Consider the following 21,243-nt stretch of genomic DNA (forward strand, 5'->3'; position numbering starts at 1 on the left):
AATGGCTGGTGAGGTCGTGTGCAGCAGACCCATGCGCTCTCTGTCGATGCAGCGCACTGCATGCTGCCACCACTGGGATGGGGAGGCGTCAATGGGCACCTGCAGAGTTGGTCACAGATGACGAGATTTGTCATGTATATTTTCAAATTCGGCATGGTCCCTGCTTTTAAACAGTAGGGGCCATTCTAATTGTTCTGACTGAACGAAACCGTCAGATTTACCTGTGGGCGTATCTGCAGGTAGCTGCTGTGCCTGAGGTATGTGAGTAAGCTGGCTCTGATCTGGAGAATTGCCTCGGCGCATTCGCTGTTGAAACAAAGTGGGATGGCATTTGCTGAAACAGTGGCTGCCAGAGACTCAGACTGGCAGGACCAGTTGGCTTGCACACTGAGGCCCCATCTCCGCAGGATGCTGAATGGCAGGCGCGCTGTCCGATGCATGGCCGGCCTGGTTCACAATTGGCATCAGAGTTTGTTTGTCAATATAATGAATTCAATGCAGGACAGGGCACAATGAGAGCCTCACCTGTCTGAGGGAGCCAGGAATTCCAGGCTCAACCCCTTGACATCTAGGGAAGTCTGGAAATCAGTAGATGCCATCACTGTGCTGGTGCTTCGCACGAGGACATCTCTCAGAAGAAGGCGGAAGTTCCAGGGAGTGTCAGCTGGGCCAGATACATGTGCCTGCAATCAAGTTATCTCAGACCATCTAATCATGACCATAGAATTCACATGAAAGGGTGACAGGGAGCCTCATAAAAATGTCTGTTTACCGGCTTCAGAGGCTGGCTTGGGCTGAAAGTGATGGACAAGTCGTGAAGACTCAAAGAAGCGTCTTGCAGGAGGCGCTGCACATATCTCCTGCACATGGGGACACATGTCTGCCCAGGAGATGACCATCCCCGCTTTCCACCCCACAGCAAGCGATCAACGGCAGCAAGCTTTGGACCATTGATTCTTTGTGCCGCTCTGATCTCCTGCTGCCGCTGCGCTTCTGGGCTTATGGGCTGCACAACAGACACCATGCGTGCAGTTCAACATTCAGCACATCTTCGATATTGATATCATTTCATTGAAGCATTGAATGTTTTGATGAGTGCATTGCAATTCCATGCTGCTCTACCTGTGGGAGACTTCTGGCAACCAACTCAATTGACAGCCCAACAATGCGCAGACGTGCACACCCCCGTGCCCGCCATGGCCAGGCAAGCTGGATATGCACGCTTCCGACGGTGACTGCAAACACATAAATCATGTGGCAATGTCTGATGACTCTTAGTCTGTGTCCAAAACTCTGCAGAAAACAAAAAAGCTTCAGTCGGGGAGTTAGGACTCTTCACCCACCCTGCCGGCATTCCAGATGCCAGTCTAGCTTCCTCAAGATCTCTGACGACAGGGAAACTCCATGCAAAGTAATTGAACCTGCGTCAGCAATCTCTCAATGACCGCTTGAGGAGGCAAGTGTTGAACTGGCCCTCACTGTGTCCATCGGCAAACAGAAGCACTAAAGCTCGAGTCATACCATCCCAAATAGAAAATATGGATCTGTCCACTGTGATGCCAGACAATTTTGGCACACATCGGATGCTGGATTTCAGACATACGAGTCGCCTCAGTGCCTGCACCTTCCTGCAGACACTCGAACAGTCTGCTACTTAGTCTGCTGCAGCATTATCATCAGTGCCATGAAGAACACATGCATCAATGATAACCTTGTATTCAGTAGATTGGGATACTGCACCTTAGGAGGAGCACGACAATGACGAGTAGCAGCGCAAAAAGCAGAAACGCAGTCCAGATGTGGACGAGCCACATCGGGAGTGCTTCAAAGGGACTAAGAAATCGGACGTGCACTATGACAGTTGTGCATTTTATATGTTAATGACACTAGAATCCTCATCGGGGAGGACGTCCGCAAGGAAGATCGAGGAGCAATATTACTCATTATTGTACGCCCAAAGGAGACACCCGCTGATCTCTTGTTTGACGAGCCAAGAACCTTGTTGAACATTTACTTTGCTGATACAACATTTGCGCTTGACATTTCAGTACTGAAGTTTCTCAAATTCCTCCTTCCTTGCTTATTGAAGCGACAATTGGTGCGCCAGATATCATGAACCCCTGCATGCAAAAGGGGATTGACGAATATGGATTTTTTCGCCGAAGGACAACGTCGGTTGTCGCCTCTTCGTCAAATCTTCTTTCAAACCAGTCAAAGATCCAAATTGTTCACAATCTTTCTGCGCACTATTGACTTGCTGTGTCACTTCATCATAGGTGAGAGTGAGCGTGTAAATGTCCTCATGAAGATCAAAGCGTGATATGAGCGAAGGTGCTAGTGATGATGTCAATGTACACAATTCTGGGAAAAGAACAGAAGAATGTCGTCGCATGGTCGATCATGCCCTCACCCGAAATCCAGTGGTCAAGTTCATGGTAGAGAAGCTTGAGGAGGTGCGCATTAATTGCTGTACATATCTGCTGCGACATCAGTGGTAAAATTGCTCACAACCATAACGCAAGTAATTATAGACTGTTGATATCTCCTATTTGCACGCAGGCGGGCTGTCCAGTAGGAGAGAGATTCTTCAGTTTGGAATCCTGTTCAGAAGAAGTGGGCGGTGGATTCAGAGTCCCTGACGGCGTAAGCTCACAGCGCACATTATTTGTTCTTCGGACTTTCCAACGCAATGACTGATTGGGGCCCGGTGGCTTGAATTCTGCATATGAGGGCTCAGTGTTGTGCAGGTGATTGTCTGCAGCAACCATTTGTCAGCCCAGGAAGAGGTGTCTCACGTGCTGACGCACGAGTTGATCCATGCTTACGACCACTGCAGAGGCGCAGACCTGGACTGGACCAATTGTGAACACCACGCCTGCAGTGAAGTGCGGGCTGCCAGCCTCAGCGGTGACTGCCACTTTAAGCAGGAGCTTTTGCGAGGGAACACTGGCTTCAGAGGCCAGCACCAGCGCTGCGTGCGCCGCAGGGCGGAGCTGTCCGTTGGAATGAATGATTACTGCAAGGGCCCAGGATGTGCTAAGCGGGCAGTGGATAACGTGTTTGACCGGTGCTTTGCCGACACTGCGCCATTTGACAGGATACCTTAGAATAGGGAAAACGATTGCACCAGTCCTACCTCCTAGGAACTGAAGTACTCCAGCAATTGAATGAGGACGCATGCTAAGGATGCCGTATTATTGCTGCCAACTTTACTAGGGCATCTGGACAGCTTCCAAGCTGCTGGAAGCTGACTCCAAGATGAAATGGTGAAGTGACAAAGTATTTGCAACTGCAGTGGATACATATGAAATGAGCTCTCATGAGCTGATCAGCGCTGATTAGGTTCCCCTGTGACACTAGTCAGTCCATGGCGAGGTGACCTGATATCTTATAAGTAATTACTTTCTTAGATGCTCGTGATGAGTGAATGCGATGAACTTCTTGGAGATCTTATTGATTCTGTGAGGATGCAAGCACAGCGATTACACGATTTGCAAGCCGATATCCTCATTACCAATGTAAAACCCAGGCAGACATCTAGAGTCACCTAACCACCCAGCTGCCTGAGAAATGCTCCTCCTGTGGATTTATGATGTCATGTTACAGTCCTCATGCAGGAACTCCCAAAGGCTTCGGGTGCTACACCAGCTGGTGCTGCAGTACTGCATTTGCTTGCATGCACAAAGGGTACAGGTGTGAGGGTGCGGCATTCCCTCATCACATCCTTCCTCCAGCCCAGGCTTGAACATGAAAAGTGTTGCACACTCTCATGCGCCCGAGTGTTTCTCCCGTCCAAGAGGAAGCTGTTCCTAAATGAAGCCTGACATCTCCTCGAGCATCTGCGGTAGCACACAATGCCGCAGGCTTACCAATGGATGGGTTGCATCTGCAAGAAGGCAACATCAGCAAAGCACGTAAGGATAACGTTGCAAATAGCAGAAGACACCTGAGACCTGGCGCACGGTTGAACAACGCCCTCCTCAAGAGCAGCAAATGGTGCAAAATATCGTCTGTAAAGCACTCTGATGGGTGACATGCAGGTCAAAAGAAATGCTCACCTTTGTATACTTTTCTGTGCCTTTGATAACCTCTTCAATCAATTTGTGGCGCTCTGCAACATGTTCCTTGTAAGACATCGCCTCGATTCGCTCCAACTGGGATGCTTGGCACTGATGTTCTCTGCCATGCCTTGTAACCTGTACGCACTGTGGCTTGTGGTCACCGGTGGTACCACACTGGTTACTGGCACGTGATCACCACTGCCTGGCAGTGCCACGCCATATGTATAGCCGCATGGTGCTGTGCCATGCGCACCTGTCGGCAACAAGAACATAGCCCTTCCAGTGCATACGCACATTATGATTATGTGCGCATGCATGCATTGTCTGACACTGCAGTCGCTCCTTAGACCTGCCCAGCTTTCCATATTGGTCCAGCCATAAACACTACTCTGGGGTTGCCACAATAAGTCAGGCATCCAGCAGGTATTGACATGCCACATCCCTTTGCAAGAATTACGACAAGTAAGGTCTCAAGGCTCAGGAAAATAGCTGATCTCCTGAGTGCTTGTCAAGTATCTGCGATGAGTTACTGCTTGGATTTTGATGTCAACAGCAATGGAATAGAGCACTCAAGCAACTCCACCAGCTGCGCATTGCAGCTATTTCGATCTTGCCGGCACCACCACATGCGCCACCAATAGCGTTGGTGACCGGCATAGCTGCAGGCAGAGGAGGAATACCACGCAAAAGGAAGGTGGTTGTGCCTGCCAAGTAGAAGTCTGACGCAGTGTCTGTTCAGGATGCATATTTAAAATATTAGTATCCAGACCCCGCAGCCGTGCAGAGAACAAGCAAAAAACCTGATGCTTTCCTAGATCTAAGACCATCGGACAAGAGAGATAGTTCGGAGTTGTCAACGAACTCCACAAGGATTTCGTTGTTGTATTTGATTGTATGTGAACCTCTTAATTTGCTACCAGGTGGAACGTCCTTCTTTACGTTCTAATCTTATTCCACAAAACTATTGCAACTCGCATGTCTACTTCAGTCCGCATAGTTCACAGGCAGTCCATAAAAGGTAGTGAACAAGCTCTTCAACCTGCTGCTCTCGCCTGCATGCAAAGCTGCAGCTGATCTTCCCAGCACTGAGACAACCTGGCCTGCTTCTGCCTGCATCCCAACGAGGCTGCATTTGAGGCGGTCATCAGCAAACACCTCGCACAGAGTGCTTGTTGCTGCAAGTCCACGCTGCTGCATGTCCTGTTCACTTGCTGCCGCCTGACTTGCATCAGCATGCGCTGCCAGCTCTGCAAAGACCCTTGGCAGGAATGCAGGTGCAGCAGCCAGGAGGCCAATATATGCCTCGGAAGGGTACTGCTGACCTCTCACTTCGGCTGCCGGGCTTGCATTTGCGATGCCATTCCGCTGGTCTGCTGCAGCTGGCTGGTGCACCCCAACTGCATACTGGACTACAATTCGAGGAATGCTGTCTACCAATGTCTGTGCTAAGCCTGCCTGCTGCTGAGACGGCGTATGACTGGCTGCTGCTGCCGTCAGGATCTGCAATGCGCCATAGTAAGACCGCATGCTCCCCTTGCTGCATTCTTGCAGAAGAGCGCCTGCCAGACAATCCAACGCGACGCCTGCATGCACTCATTTCAAGAGTTCAGTCTCTCAGACAAATGGATTTCTGACGTTGCTGGATGATGTGCATGCACAGATTCAAGCAAGATTCAATTGTTGTGAGAACATTTTGAAGAAAGCTGACATGACGCACCTACGCCCCCCGGAAATGTCTGCAGGCCTTGACGTGCTGCGTCAACCAAACATCTCGACCTCTCAAAGCCGGAGTCCAACTGCTCTGAGTCCACTTGACTGCTGCAACCTGTCAAAATGGAGAGCTGGAGGCTGAGATATCCCTCAGGTGCCACGCTGGGTAGGGCTGCTGCTCTCTGCGGCACTCCCAGAGCACGAGTGGCCAGAGCTACAGGGTAGATGGGCGACAGGCACAGGAGCGCCAGCATGCGCAGCGTGGCTTCTGTGATTGTAGCGTAGAAGTAGATGATGTCCACCGCCAGAGTCTGCTCAATCAAAGCATCAGGGAGGGACTTCAAACACTGTTGTACACGCATGCCCTTTTCAGGTGATTCCCTGGGTCATGAGGTTATAAGTGCACGACAGCGAGCGTGAGCACTCACCTGGCATTCCAGCGGAAGCCGCGCCAGGGGTCCTGGCATGAGTCTTGCACCAATTCGCTGCTCTCCAGCATGCATGCTCGCCTCCTCCTGAACCCCCTTCTTCACCTTACCTGCGCTGCCTTTTGCGGGCATTGCTGTGATGTACAGCGGGGTCATTTGAGCCTGGAGCTCCTGCAGGGTTGCGCTGATGGGCCCGTCCGGTCTGGAATAGCGCGCAGCATTGTGCAGCATGCGCAGAGCTGTCAAGGAAGTTGTTGGGTGCTTGCTGCCCAGCTCCCACAGCAGGCGCGGCAGCGGCTGCAACACCAACTTGCACACTCCAATCAATGTCTGCATCATGACAGCTTCTTGCGAGGTATTGGCATGAAAAAATTAGGCATGACCATGTAATAGAGTATTCATCCTCAATCAGACATGTAGGCGTGAGCATTCACAAAGAGGATGTTCATTCTCAATCAGACATTAAGGCATGAGCATGAACAGAGAGAATAATCATTCTCACTCAGACGTTTAGGCATGATCGTGAAACAGACAGGACATTGTTTTTCAGGCTGCAGCCTCACCCTGAGCCAGCCTGCAGCCTCCTCTTCGCTGATGAGCGGCAGCCCCGTGGCAGGGTCAGCATAGAACACATCGGGCCGCGCAAGGAAAAAAGCGCGGAATTGCAGGCAGGCAGCAGCCACCGCTGACCTGGCGGTGACGCGGCTCGTCAATGCATCAACAGCCGCCAGCAGGCTGTGCCGCCGTTCCGGAGTGACAAACGGCAGCGCAGTGCGCACACCTGCTATGCATGCATCCCTTGCTCAAGGTACTTATTCAAGTAGAGAACGCAATATCTGCTCATAAAATATTTTCTCATAAAATGGCAATCGCAGTACATATTCGTGCAGTGCAGCAAGGACTGTGATGGTCATCTAGATTCAGGGAGCAGACTTGAAGGAGTGTGTGCGCACCCGACAGGACATGCGTGTAGACATCGGCGGAGATGGCGGGCTGCTCTGGCGCCTCGCCAATGCTGCTGCTGGCTGGCAGCACCTGGCCGTCCCGCAACAATCCCTCGTAGAAACCCAGCAATCTTTCCATCCAGATGACATTCCCACGCTGTGACGCCTGCAGAGCAACTCAGGTGAACAATGGCAACCTGAGGGCTGCTGTGACAGAATTTACATCTGCTTTGAATTCCTTTTTTCTGCTGACAGAGTTCATTCCTGCCATGTACTTTTGCTTTTGCATATCTACATGGAGGCAGGGGATCGCGGAGGTGTACCCGAGCATCAGTGCTTGTCAAGAATCTCGTGAGCAGCTTCGCGGATGACACATTGATCTTCACCAGGGAGTCTGTGACTGCCGGGGACACTCTCACCACCGGCGCACTCACTGGCACGTGAGGCGCAACCTTACTGATGATGGCAGAAGCCCATGCCGGGTCGCTTCCTGCACACATCCAGCAAACTCATAAACAAGTAAACCCGATAAGCCGCATTGCATGAGAACACAGGCATGCTGGAATGCTGAGGGAGCAGAATGCGGCGGAAATGGACGTGTTCAAGCAATGATGAGGCAGCATAATCAATTGAAGACTTACCCGGCGTCATGCGGTCGAGAACAAGGCTTGCGCAGTGAAGGATTGCCTCGCAGCACTGCACCGCCGCAGCATCAGGAGCAGAGGACAGCTGGCCTGGGGTGCATTCCACCCATGCCTCCAACAAGCGCTCCAGCAAACTCTCCAACGCAAGCTGACGAGGCTCCTTTGTGTTGCCTCCTGCAATACCACAAATCTTACAAGTCCCAAGGACCGTAATGATCAAGAGGTGTGCAGGAACAGTGTGAATTCGGACAACGCACTAAAAAGCTATTTCCGATTAGATGTGGACCATGAGCAATCAAATGCGTGGGGATGGATGGAGTCGAGAGCCCACCCTCAGCAGCACCGGTTCTTTGCTTCTGCCCTGAAGGCTGCCGCAAGGGGTTACCCTGGCTGGTGCCGATCAAGTGCGCCATGAGGGACCTCGACGGCGGTTCAAATCGCTGTGCAAACAACGTGCTATCTGCTGCTCTGCCTGACACTGATGCGGGTGTATTGGTGCCTGTGCCAGCTTCCACATGCGGCCTCTCGTGGAGCTTGCGCTGGTCAACACTTGCTGCCTGATGCAGCAGGCTTCTCAACCCCTCAACCACCTGCAACATGTCAAGGCCCCTCACATGCGATGTGATCAAATGTAGAAGGAGCACTCCAATTTGTATTGGATGCTTCAGCAGTGGTGAACCTTGCATTTGAGGTCATTAAGGGTGGACAAGCAATCTTGTTACTGTCTTGGAGGATCCTGCAGTGCTTAGAGCGCACCTCCAGCAGTGTCTTGACAGAGCCGGCCTTGACAGAGCGTGAACGCTGGGAGGGCAGCAGCAGGTGGCTGTAGTGTTGAAGCGCCGGCAGCAAGAAAGTGCCAGTGACCTGCTGCGGCGCTGCTGCCATCATCAGGTTCAAGAAACGAAGGGCATCCTTGCTGCACGCCACAAACATTGACGAGCTCATTTCAGGAATCCAGCAGTTGTGACTGCAGACAGGTGCCGGCAGTACCCCACCTCGAGGGAAACCATCGTTTGAGAGTTTCATGCAGACAGTGCAGGGACATGCTCACCGGACAGCCTCAGCCAGATGGGTCATGGCACTGGTGATGTGAGCCATGATGAGGGGCAGAAAGGGCGCCAGTGCGGCAGGTCCCAGGCCAGGGAAGACAACAGCCTTGAGTAGGTCTTTGAGAGCCGCACGCACACTTGTATCAGCATCAGCTAAATGTTCAGCCAGTGCTTCTACAACAAGCCCCGCCTGCATCATCATCGGCCGACAGCTTTATAATTTCAGAGCAGGACTGCTCCTACTTCTTTGAGCTTGTCAGGCACTGTTGCGTTCAACGCAACCCACCTGGCTCTTGAGCTCCGCTGGATGATTCGAAAAGAGCTCTGACATTCCCTGCAGAGCGTCCTTGCGGACTTTCTCACTGTAATGACCAACTTGGCCAAGCAAGTCCTGCACGAAGGAAACAAATGATTGCGAAGACATGCGGATTTGAATATGGTTTGAAGTAAGCTGATGCAATAAAGATGCATAATGCACGCTATAAGTGCTATCTCAGACTGGATCGTCTCCCAGATCACCTTCAGTGTGAGGTTGCGATCACTGACTGCAACTCCGGCACGATCATCCGTGAAGGCACTCTGTCCTGGTAGGCTGATGGATTGGGCCTTAAAATTTGTGTCCGTGGCATTCTGGGCTTTCGGCAATTTTTTGCCAACCTTGAGCTTTGCACGTTTGAAGTCGATTCCAACACCTGCATTCTTGCTGCGCTTCCTTTTGGCCTTCATTACTTCAAGATACCACGATGCGAGGTAGCCAGGTGGAAGGGAGAGCGTTTTGTGGTTTTCCACAGGAGCATTTCTCATGGCACACACAGCAGGGAGTGAAATTGAGAACCCTAGGAGTCACCTGGACCCTAAGCAGCCACCTCTCCTTCGTGTGGTACTGATATATATGTAGAGGAAGGCCTAGAGGGAAAGATGGTGCAATCTTATTACATCAGACAGGGACTGCCAAACCAAAACACACACAAAATCTGCTTGACAACTGGCTCGGTCCATCAGAGGAACACACACAGGAGTCAATGCAAGACAAGAGGCCAGGCAGACAATGGCAAAACCAACACCTGCATGCAGATGGTGAGAAGTTAGAACCACAGAATAAAGGAGAACATCTCCCGCGCACACGGATGCATAAACTCCCAAGCCAGGAAGCACTGTGATATGCAGCGCTGCTGAAGGTTGAAGTGAAGAGCCGGCTGCAGAGGAAGCCTCAGATGAGCTGCGAGCACAGTAGAAGGCAGGGCAGAAAAACAACAGGTGCACACACATGACTGGCGATTAAAATCAAAGCGAGTGTCCAAAACTTAGCAGGACATCAGGAAGAGTATTGCTACTGTCTCAGCTCTGTGGCCAACACATAATGAGAGGGTCATTTCTGCACTGCGCGTTGCATGCAATAGCTGAGCTCAGCATGCTCAGCATGAGCGCAGCGCTGCAGGCACCATGCATCAATGTTCAAGGCACCATGCATCAATGATCATCAGAAAGGCCCTTACACCTCTCTGGCAGCCAGTCACCACCTGACAGATGCCATGCAACTGCTGAGTTGCCATGCTTCTTCTGCAAGTTGCACCTGAGACACTGCACATTGCACATGGTTAAGTGCATGCATGCTTGGCAACAAGTGGAAAGGCTAAGTGGTTTGCTGGCGTCAGATCTTATAGAGCAGAGCCTTTACAAAACAAGCAACCTACATGTACACTGGGGAGTGACACAAGCTACAGGTCATCTTGTGCCTGTCTCCAACCACAGACAGAGTCTGGAGTTTGCTGAACACTTTCCGCTGAACTGGTGAAACCTCAGGAACGACATTGGTCCTGAAGTACAGCTGCACAGACCCCAGAACAGCAGTCCTCAAGTATCACAAAGGGCTTGAGGTTGGAGTTGCCCTCATGTTCACCCCTCCATTCCAATCCACCTGCAGCCTCTTTCTGTTTCCTGCCATCCTTACAGTCTTCAAGGCCGGCTGCAAGCCTTCAATGGTCTGCAGGACACAAGCTTGATGTCATGAGAGCATGTACAATGTCTTCTAAAGGACACAGTGTCGACAGAAGTGGTAGCAAGGACGTTACTGGCAGGTATGTGAGCTGAGCTGAGTCAGTGAAAGACACCTATATGAGAGAATCTCACCCAGTGTATCGTAGGAGCTTTGCAGGTTCTTCTGCGCGAATATAAAGACAAGGTAAAAACAGGCGGCCAGAAGCACGAGGACGGCCACGAAGACTGCATCATGGATGATGTCAGAGAATGAAGAGCAGGAGCTGAGGGCAGTAGATTGGTATATACCCTGAAATCTTCGTTTCCAGCACTCCTCCAGAGGGGATCGTTTGCGGACATGACCACTCGAGAGTTTGTCACTGATGAGCGCGAGAGCAACTTACTTCCACATACGGTCCGCTGTACCTGTGGCGACAGCTCCCGCCTCTGCCTTCCGCCATTTATCTTCCTGTCATAAGAGCTCTGGTCATTCGTACGACGCTTCGTCATGCTGGCACCAGTCTATTGAGATTTATCTAAAGCTCTTCCAAAGCTCTTAGTTTGCTGGGTAGCTTTGCGTGTCGCAGTTTGCTTTTCAGATCGCTGTGCAGCTTCCAAAATTTGAAGCTGACGGGTGCCAATTCTGGCAACCCCCACCATCCTGCATGCAAATGATGTCCTGATCTGCGAGCCACCGAGAAAGACAGCACTCTGCTGTATGTCAAAATGTCATGATTCTGTATCAGCTTCTCGTTAAGCACAGACAATTTACATGTTTGGGAATATTTTCCAATTACAGAGAGTTCATAACTAGTAGCAAGTGTAGGATAGATGTCTGCGCATGGGTGAAGTCTCTCCCCTTGAAAGCAATCACTTTTGTAGCAGAGTCGGTTGAATCTGCTTGATTCAGGCCAGAGCCAGTAAGGCCCTTACATTCCTGTCTTCCCGTCTGACAAACCAATCCAGTCTTGTAAGACACTCAGTCAGTGCCTCATGATACTGTCACCAGGCATGAGCAATCGCATCTCACTGAGATGATCTCAGCCTCGCAGGAACAACCTCTCAATTGCCATCACACTCTGAGACTTCAACATGACGTAACAGTGCCGGCTGCACTCAGCCACCAAGCCAGTCAGCAATGCTTGTAAGCCAGCCAGCGGGCAGCCAGCCAATCATATCTGCCTTTGCCCCGACCCCAACCCTACAATCTGGCCCTGTCTTGGCTTGCATTTTGCAGTGCGGACAGCGTCAATTCCCTACGCACTGCGCACTGAGTGGCAGCTGGGGTGCCAAAAGATCAAAAATGGTTTTATTGAAAGCCTTGGCTAGTGTGGGTTAGTCCTTGCCAGGGGAGGATCAAGAGAGATACTGTAACGCTGTATACCGCGTAATACCATAACCTCATTTGCTTCCAATCGCCTGCCCGAACCACCTGCAATGATGCGCACAAGTCACTTGTTCAACAGAAAAGTTCTCATCAGCGGCTGTCACAGACAGACTTACTTGCACTGAAATCACGACTCAAAAGCTTGATGATTTACCATGTCCATTCCGCCAATGGCAGCGCTGAGGATGGCTTGCCCACTGATGCACATTGACCAGCTGAACTTTTTTGATTTGTTGTATATGATCCAATTATCAAAGTTCAATTTGTTGCCATATAGAAAGCTAACAAGGAAAATGACCATCAGTATCCAGTTGGCGCGGAAGAAGACCCGCTGGATTTTTTTCGCAAGGGTCGCTCCCAACCCTGCATGCGTTGTACAGTATTTCTGGTTGGTAGTTTTAGACAGCTCCAGTGCGTAACCAAAAGCAATGATTGCGGGGGCTGTCAGTGAGCAGTATTCTCGCCTACCATCCTTTCCTTGAGCACATTGCCAAGATCTTTTCATACACACAAGATAGAGGAGAACGAACCAAACTGCAGGCTCGTCGTCTGGTATTTTGGACACCGAGTATGGGTCTTACCCACAAATACCCCGGAAAGACTGCAGCAGAACAATATGCCGAACAGACGCCCCAATAGTGCGGTCGATCTGAGACTCCGCTGTGTCTCCCAAGCAAGACATGAAAGGACCCCGAGAGCTCCCTGACCGACCTATTCCAGCACAAGGGGCAATCTATGATGATGTCCATGACATGGTGTGGGGGACCTGTGGAGCTCCTAAATCTTTGATGCACTCTCAGAGGAAGGGGCATGCTTTGGACAGAAAAGAATGTCTGCATTTACGCCTTTTTACTTTACCTGGCATATCTGGTACGGCCCTTCAGTTTTCCTAAGAGCCCCTGCCCAGCAGCCATGATTCAGAGCTGCCTGTTAAGACAGGCACAGCCTTCGAAAGCAAGAGAATCCATGAAGGTGGCCGCCCACCCACCCAGAATGTATCCCACGACTAGTAAGGTCGTTGCAGCACTGAATATCTTGACGCTTTGCCTCCAAGGTATGTTCTCCCTCTTCTTCTCGTTGCGCATCTGCACAGCAAGAAATATGGCGATCAGCCAGTGAGTCGGCGGCGAGGTTGGACATCTGCCTTCTTTCATTCTGCGAAATGTTGGTTGCGCTAGATACCACGATGCACAAGAAGTAAAATCAAACTGCCAAACCTCAAATTCTCGTCTGCGGAATGACCTTCTCGACCTCATCTTCTCGCAATTTTGACAGTGTATGTGGTCAAGATCCCTGAATCTTCGGAATCTCGTCCGTTCTCTTGTATCACAGATTTTCACCAGACATTGACTGAGCTTGAAATTAAAGTGATCCAGCCTTTTCTATTGATCACCACATTGTACCAGGATCGAGAAAATATCAAGAGAAAGAAGATGTTTCATCGCCAAGTTGCCTGATTAGGTTGTACTCTGAGCACACCACACTAGTAAAATCTTTCCTGTGATGCCCTGTGAACAAGCCATAGTGTAAATTGACTGGAAGTGTGTTGTTTTGCTGAGATCAGTCACACTTCAAAGCAACCGCGCTCGACATAGTTGCCGCTGATCCCTTGCCTATGTCGTTCGTAAGTTCTTCGCCATTTTTGCTCTCGAATAATCTTTCAGTCCTGGATGTGCAGCAACCTGGTTGGATAACGGTGGCAAGCCGGACTCAAAGCCGGAAATACAGGATATATGATGATTAAGGAAAAGCTGCAGCTTTTGGAGCTGCACGCTGTGTAATCCAGCCATACAGGCGAAAGCAGTTCTCAAAAACCCAACCATCGAGTGTTAGGCGTGGTTGTGAATCAACAGCGTGATCACAGCGAAGTCATCTGAAGACTTAAAAATTCATCCAGGGCCTCATGAACGGAGTATGCACTTGGCAACCCAACATTGTAGGACTGATAGCAGCAATCGGCCTGCTTTCATTTGGCTACTTTCTAGGTAAACCCACCTCCACATACTCGGTGAAATTCTGCGTTAACTCGTCTTCACGGATGCACTGCTCACCGTTCCTTTGATTGATACACAAGCGCCACTGCAGGTGCAACGGATGGCGCTGTGGGTGTGTATGGCCTTCAAGGTCACATTGGCGAGGTAAACATAAAAGGAGTGGAGGGTTCAAACACCTCTAGATGCAAAAACGTGTCAATCTGCTTGTGCGTCTCTCCAGCAATTTTCTGATTTATAAAGTATCGAATTCCATCTGATTGGTGCTGGCTCAACAGGCTTTAGGCCAAAATTACAAAGCGCAAAAGAGAGCAACAGCCGCCGAGGGACGCGGTAAGACGTGCCAGCAAAACTCACTGGAGAATGACTTTCTCTTGTGGGAACCTCTTTGGAATTTTACCATCCTCCTGTCCTTCTCTGTGTTCTCAGGTATGAAAAGAAAAATTCCCACATTCTTGAAACATCCAATATTTGCCTTGGACCTTGTTGCTCGTTGTTCATAGTACAGTCAGGAGGCTGCAGCTGACTTGTGTGCGTGATGCAACCCGCAGCTGTTATGAACATTATATGCAAAAAGTATGTCCGTGTTTATTGGCGAAACTATGGTCGTTCACCTGGGCTCTGGTGCTCTGCTGGGCTGGGTGCCCTGGCAATGGGTCTCTTCATTCAGTCAGCCTCCAGCCACTTGACAATAATGAGCTTGGGCCATATGGTGGTTTGCTGCGCGATAGGCGGTCTTCTCAGCGTGAGCTTCTCAGGCCAGCACTTAAACAGCATGGTGCTCACCATTGTTTTTTAGATTGAAATCACCCCGCTGTGTTGCGTATGTGTATGTGTGAGGTCCCAACTGCATGTTGCAAGGTGCTTGAAGCTCTGACTGAATAGAAACTTTTACTTGACTGTGTCTGGAACTCAATTGATTCCCACTGTCCTGCAGGTACCTCAAGCTCAGAAATACAGCCAAACACGCATTTACTATGAAAGTAGTATGATTTGTTGTGCTGTGTTGTTTCTCAGTCCTTGGCAACTCGTACTAGCACAATAAGGATGGCAAGTCCGTCTTGAAGCTGTATATCCATTGCAAAGGGCTATATTACCAGTGCGATTTGCCTGATCTTATCTACCGAAGCCGGTCTGATGAACCAGCCATGACATATGAGCAGGTCATGACAGATCTCAAATAATCATTATAGGGTCGTAACAACACCATCTTACAAATTTCAGCTGCTGCAGCTACGCATGCGCAGTTGTAAGAGTGGACTTCATCAGCTTTTGGGGTCTTTCCTTGAATCTACAATCCCTAGATACAATTTTGTCAGACAGCAATCCAACTCTGCAGGCTGTATGTGCAGTACCAGCCTGGCAAGCCTTGTCAATTTTTCCATAATGCAGAATCATCATGCCATGACCAAATGCTGCGCCTGTATCTTTACCATCCTATGACAGGTGGGCTGAGCTGCTGCTTGCTCCACTGCCGAGTTTACCGCTCTCGCCTTCACGCGCGTCAGCACAGTCAAACACATCAAAACCTTCTGGCTCTTGAGTGCCCGCCTGCAAGCAGAAATCCAACGCAGCATGAGCGAGGCACATTGATCTCTACCCTCATCCACTGATGAAGCTTTCTTGATGCAATGCCAAGCCTATTCCAGGGATGCTGGGCCAAGAAGGGCATGCCAAGGTGCGCGTGATGGGCTCTCACCAGGTGCAGTCGCTGCAGCGCGTCCACGTCCTCGTCAATCTGGACCCCCAGAGCCGCAGTGCGCTGCAAAGACAAGTCCTGCAGCACGCAGGCAGCCGCTGCAGGATCGCCCAGATCGCGCGCAGGCAGAATGCGTTCAGCCGTCCCCAGGTTCTCCTGTACAAAATCACCAGGCGTCAGATCTCCCAACAGACATCCCACTGACACCTCAGCACAGCTGCCGCATGCTAAAAGCAATGGCTTTTGCAGGTATTCTCAACTAGCCTGCAGAACCCCGACAGAAGCACAAGACTATGACTGACCTCTCGCTTGAAGATTGCAGAGACCTCAGCACAGCTGCCGCTTGCAGACATTGATGGCTTCTGCTCTTAATCAGCTCGCAGCAGCCTGGAATGTTTTTCAAGCACAGGCGCACTGAAGAAGGCGAAGTAAGCATGCATTGAAGGAAGAGATAGCGCCACCTGGTCTGCAAGGACATCCAGTACATCGGCGTCGGCCAACAGGTCTCCAGTGTCCTGGTCGGCTTGGTGCCTGGCAGGAGGCGCCACATTCTCTGTCATGAAGGCCGTCACATCTTGCCTTGGCAACCGCGCATCTGCCTGCAGCCCCTGCAGCAGTGCCGTATCCTCGTACACCTCCAGGACGCCTGAACCAGCGTGTCGTGGGGAGTCTTCCCGCTGCGCGCCGCCCACAGTACGGAACTCTGTCTCCTCATAAATGCCGAGCCCTGCCGATTGCTGTGCGGCCGGCTGCGGTGCGGCACCGGGGCCGGCGCGACACGCGGCAGAGCCGATGAACTGTGTGTCCTCGTAGAGCTGCAGGCTGTCGCCTGGGCCGCCTTGGCCGTTCTCCTTCATGAATTGCGTGTCCTCGTAGAGCTGGAAGCCTGTGGGGGACTCCTGGGGCGGTGCGGCGGCCGCGGAAAAATCTGAGCCCTCACGTTCTGCCAGCGAGCGGGCGGTGAGTGCGGAAGCCGCCCGCATGAACTGGGTGTCCTCGTAGATTGCCAGCTCCCCGCTGGCGTCTGTCTGAGGCTTTCGGCCAAAGACCTGCGTGTCCTCGTAGACCCTGAAGTCAAGGCCGGCTTCACCCAGGGCAGGCTCGGCTGGCGCTGCCTGCAGTCCTCTGCCAGTCAATTCGTCCCCATGGCTGACCGGCTCTGCATGCTGCGCAGCTGCGCCTGCGCTCTCGTGAGGCAGCTGGCTGGCAAACATGCTGTTGAGGGTGTCGAAGGCGGCCTGTGTGCCCATGGTGACGGTCGGCTCGGGCGCGACGCTGCGGCGGAACGAGCTGCGCCGCGCTGACGGCTGGTGGCGGCCGGCAATCAGCTTGGCGGGCAGGGCGCCGCCGGACGACACGCGGCCGGCGCCGCGGCGTGGCAGGGAGTTCCCTATCTGGCTGGGCCAGGGCGCGTCGTGCGGCAGCGCGCCGTGGAACATGGAGTTGACCGCGTCAAAGGCGCTGCGCGTTGCGATCGTGATGTCGGCCCCGCTGCGCTGTGCGGCTGCCGTTGCCTCGCCGTGCATCTGCAGCTCTGCCTGCACTGCACCTGTAGATCCCTGAAGGCCGTGCTGGTCGCCTGCTGCGGAGAATGGTGCACTGGCGGACGGCTGCCGCTGCCTCGGCAGGGCCATGGTCTCCGCAAACATGTTGTTCACCGCGGCAAAGGCGGCTTGTGTCGCGATGGTCACGTCCATTGCGGCGTCAACCGTCGGCTGGTGCACCTCAGCCGCCGCGGCGAGGTCAGAGGGCAGCTCCTCCTGGACGGCTGTCAGTGGGCTGCCGGAAAGCGAGCGCTCAAAGGCCGGCGAGGAGGGCTGCGTGCGCGGCTGGCTGCTGCCGTCCGAGGCCGGAGACGCACTGGAGTTTGCGCGGCCTAGCCGCACCGCGTCGCACTCCTCTGCCGCGGCCGCCAGCTGCGTGCGCACCGCCTTCAGCCGTTCCCCAACCGCTGGCTGCTGTGCGGCCGCACCTGCATCCGGCTCACTGCAGCCTGCCATAGCTGCAGGGGAGCGGTGAGCTGCGTCCGGGGAGGGTGTGGCGTGCAGGTCCGGCTCTGGGGCGGCCCTGGCTGCAGGCGACTGGACTGGGGAGCTGATGTCCATGGCGTCTGACGCAGGAGACCGCTGGGTAGCCTGCGCCGCAGCCTTGGAATGCTGCAGATAGTCGCGGGCACGCACCTGCAACCAGCAGATCATCATCAGGTTCACTAATCTAAAAGGTGATGCGTCATGATGATACAGTAGCAGGCCACCATTTCTGTCAACCTTTGCGTTTGCAGAAGCATAGCATTTCAAGATTTGAACAAATGCTTGCGCTTCTACCTCCTCAAAGCTCAACTCAATCCCAGAGGGACCCTCCAGCTTTTCAGCATCCCAGGCAAAGCGCTCCTCGCGCTTGCGCTTGGGGGCAGGGCCCTCCGCCACCGCCCTCTCACGCGATGCAGCAATGGGCTCGTGAATCGCCTCTGACGCCAGTGGCTGACCCTACAAGCCACAATTCACATGCTTACAGTGTGGTCCACAAAGTACTCATTAGCCCCCCCCAGCACCATGTGATGCTGACAATGAGCGGGCGCTGGGTCATGGCGTGCCCAAATCGAAATTGAAATGAAGAAACCAGAGGCTAGGGAGCTCAGGATCAGCCAGAAATCACATCACAATGAAGAAAGAGAGTACGATCAGTCTTTTGACATTATACAAGGTCCATGTGCAAACCATTTCTAGATGCAGTCGGCAGCAATTCGCCGTTAGATTGCACCCAGGGCGGCAAAGCGCATGCATGTGCTCTACATCGTGAAATTGAAATGTCAAATTGTGGACTCAATAATTCAAGCAGCATACCTTGTGGAGTCGGAGGGGATCGTGCTGCAGGTGCTCCTCTAGGTCGGGTGCGTCCAGGCGCAGGCGCAGGCTGGGTCCAGCCGCGATGTCTGGCTTGGCCCTGCGTCGTAAGGGCTGCTGCGCCAGTTCCTCGTCCACATGGATCTCCAGGGAAGGAGCCGGTTCCACCATCAAGGACTGCTTCTGCTTCAACTTTGCTCCTGTGCACAACAAAATACCAATAAACCAGCAAACATAAATCAGTAAGCGCCGGTGCACCAGTATGCACACAAGTAGATGAACTTGTAGCAGGAACTTCACGTGCCAGAAAGCAGAGGTGTGCTATTGCACGCTCAATGTTTTTTGTACTTTGGGTTAAGGCAATGGGTGCATGCACACCTGCCCATCTGCCGGGCTGCTGCATATTCTCCTTTCGGGTCTGTTCAAAGGTGCCCAGCTGTTTCCAGCCCGTCTCTCCTGTGTGAGCGGCTTCTGGCACTGCTTCAGCAGATGATCCGCCGGGCCGGAATGCCTCGTCCACAAAGATGTCCAGCCCTGCACCGAAGCAACCATGAATTTAAAGATTTCAGTGATGTACAGTTTTGAACCAAAATAGTGATGTGCTTGTAAAGTGGTGCAGATGGAAGCATACCGCCAGAAGGCCTGTTCTCTGAGTCGGATGCGGCTGCAAAGAGGCCCTTGCGCTTGGGCCGGCTGATACCTCCAGCTGCCTGGGCAGTGGCAGCTGCCTGCCTGGCCCGAGGACCCCGCGGCCTGGCCGCCTTGAGGGTGTTCAGCGCCGCCCGCGCTGGGTGACCATTCTCATCCTCTGCTGCAGTGGCTACATCGCCCTCCACCGCCTTGCGCGCCTGCCGCCGCGCCTGCCACATCACAGGAAGCTGTTGCATGATGCTGACGGAGATCTCAGAGGGCACTGAGTGGGAACGGCACAGCGCAGGATCCATCCTTGTTTTGCTCCACATGCTATCTACAGATCAGATGAATAGTTGGAGTAAAGCATTTGTGCAGTGTCGACGAGTGAAGACGCACCATTCTGTGCTGGAAGTCCTCGTACTTGCTGCGCAGCCTGTCAACAGGGTGTGCCATCCTGTGCACGAAATCAGAGTATGACCCATCGTACTCAGGGGAACAGGGGTTCGTGTTGTGAGCAAGCCAAAATTAGGGATTGTCCATACCTTTGCAGACCGGCTTGGAACACTTTCTCTGCCTTGGCGTAACTGCCTCGCAGCTCAAGGTAGGCAGCATATGCAACGTAGTAGACACAGAAATCCTGCCCAATGTTGTGTTCCTGCGCTCACCATGCATGCTGAACGGCAATTGTATGGAGGAAGAGTATGTGCCTAGGCGCAAATACCCTGAAAGGCAGGTGGAGAGTGCTCCCACCTTCAGGTATGTGAAGACATCTCTTGGCTCCGGCAAACAGTCGGCCTATGGAACACCCAAGAAAGTTGAAGTTGACATAAACTTTCAAAGCACTCCTGGCATATGCCCGGTGGAAAGAGAGGCTATCGTTAAGGGGCAGGCAAGGCAGGAAGGTGAGCTTTCTTACATACTGAATCCACACACGGAGGTAGCGGACGTCGGTTTTATACTGCGAATTGTCCTGCAGCTCTCTAGTGCAACGTTCCAAGAGCGGAAGGACCTCCGCCCTGTGCCCCCCGCTCTTGAAAGTATCCTGTGTCCATTTGATGAACCTGCAGGATGTTGGAGTGTCAGCTTGCGTGAGGGCAAATATGAACAGTGCATTCAGGCGAGACATTACGGGCAGATACCGCACCTCAGCCAAACTTCCAAGGGGTCGGGACCTTCGTACTCTGTAATTTCTTTCCAGAAGAGCCTGCAATGGAGTTTTGTCAGCCCAGCTGTGTACGTGCCATATCAGCAATTATAGTCCTTGGAAGAATAGTACATTTCACATGTTTATTTGCTCACCTCCGTTGCTCTTCAACCTGAGAATCAAATTTCTTTGGAGTCTGGGCAGCTTTTTTCAAGATCTGTGTAGGGTCCCTTCCTTGCTTGAGGGGCTGAAAGTTCTCCTTGCTGGTCTCCCAGTCCATGACGGTCTCACCTCTTAACGTATTGTGGGAGACCCAAGAGCTGACATCTGCCCAAAACAGCTATACTCTCCCCATTTATCATTGAGCTGTCCGTTGAATTGTTCGGAATTAATTGGTGTCTAAGCGTGTCTTGTGTTGAGGCGGGGCAGAGAATGCTCCCGAACTGCTCATGTTCCACACGAGCAAATTATCCAGAAACTCCATCACTGCCCCAAAGATATATTGTTTCTCTACGGAATAAAGAGCTTGGCACTAGTGAGGCACTCATCCACATTATTGTTGCAGGGCTACAATGACTGTGACAGGGCACTGCAGTTTCGGATCAGTCAATAAGTGTCTTGTCAGGTCTCCATTCTCACAAAAAAGACCACCACTCACTAGAGGACGAGTCAGATCAAGTGATAACTGTTGCAGAGCACGGCAAGAAGACCGTGATAAAGGAGGCATTGACTG

General features: G+C 52.2%; 3 protein-coding genes across 3 annotated transcripts; 1 reads left to right on the forward strand and 2 right to left on the reverse strand.

Annotated features, from left to right (window-relative positions):
* Positions 1-2,321: 2,321 nt before the first annotated feature.
* On the forward strand, positions 2,322-3,535 carry COCSUDRAFT_27505 (hypothetical protein; the record flags this gene model as incomplete). The annotated part of the gene is made up of 3 exons (XM_005650389.1): positions 2,322-2,453; positions 2,560-2,643; positions 2,748-3,535. The coding sequence occupies 3 exons, from the start codon at positions 2,322-2,324 to the stop codon at positions 3,105-3,107; spliced, it is 576 nt and encodes a 191-aa protein (XP_005650446.1). The 3' UTR covers positions 3,108-3,535.
* A 1,510-nt stretch (positions 3,536-5,045) lies between these two features.
* On the reverse strand, positions 5,046-9,562 carry COCSUDRAFT_40138 (hypothetical protein; the record flags this gene model as incomplete). The annotated part of the gene is made up of 13 exons (XM_005650390.1): positions 5,046-5,113; positions 5,384-5,644; positions 5,779-6,082; positions 6,305-6,496; positions 6,763-6,980; positions 7,153-7,309; positions 7,467-7,633; positions 7,785-7,961; positions 8,173-8,377; positions 8,544-8,703; positions 8,839-9,026; positions 9,123-9,227; positions 9,356-9,562. The coding sequence occupies 13 exons, from the start codon at positions 9,560-9,562 to the stop codon at positions 5,046-5,048; spliced, it is 2,409 nt and encodes an 802-aa protein (XP_005650447.1).
* Positions 9,563-15,628: 6,066 nt separating this feature from the next.
* COCSUDRAFT_40139 (hypothetical protein) lies at positions 15,629-19,819 on the reverse strand (the record flags this gene model as incomplete). Its single annotated transcript, XM_005650391.1, has 8 exons — positions 15,629-15,742; positions 15,891-16,046; positions 16,352-18,070; positions 18,215-18,376; positions 18,734-18,933; positions 19,112-19,267; positions 19,365-19,593; positions 19,763-19,819. The coding sequence occupies 8 exons, from the start codon at positions 19,817-19,819 to the stop codon at positions 15,629-15,631; spliced, it is 2,793 nt and encodes a 930-aa protein (XP_005650448.1).
* Between the last annotated feature and the right edge of the window lie 1,424 nt (positions 19,820-21,243).

The sequence above is a fragment of the Coccomyxa subellipsoidea genome, assembly GCF_000258705.1.
Source record: "Coccomyxa subellipsoidea C-169, whole genome shotgun sequence".
Taxonomy (NCBI): domain Eukaryota; kingdom Viridiplantae; phylum Chlorophyta; class Trebouxiophyceae; family Coccomyxaceae; genus Coccomyxa; species Coccomyxa subellipsoidea.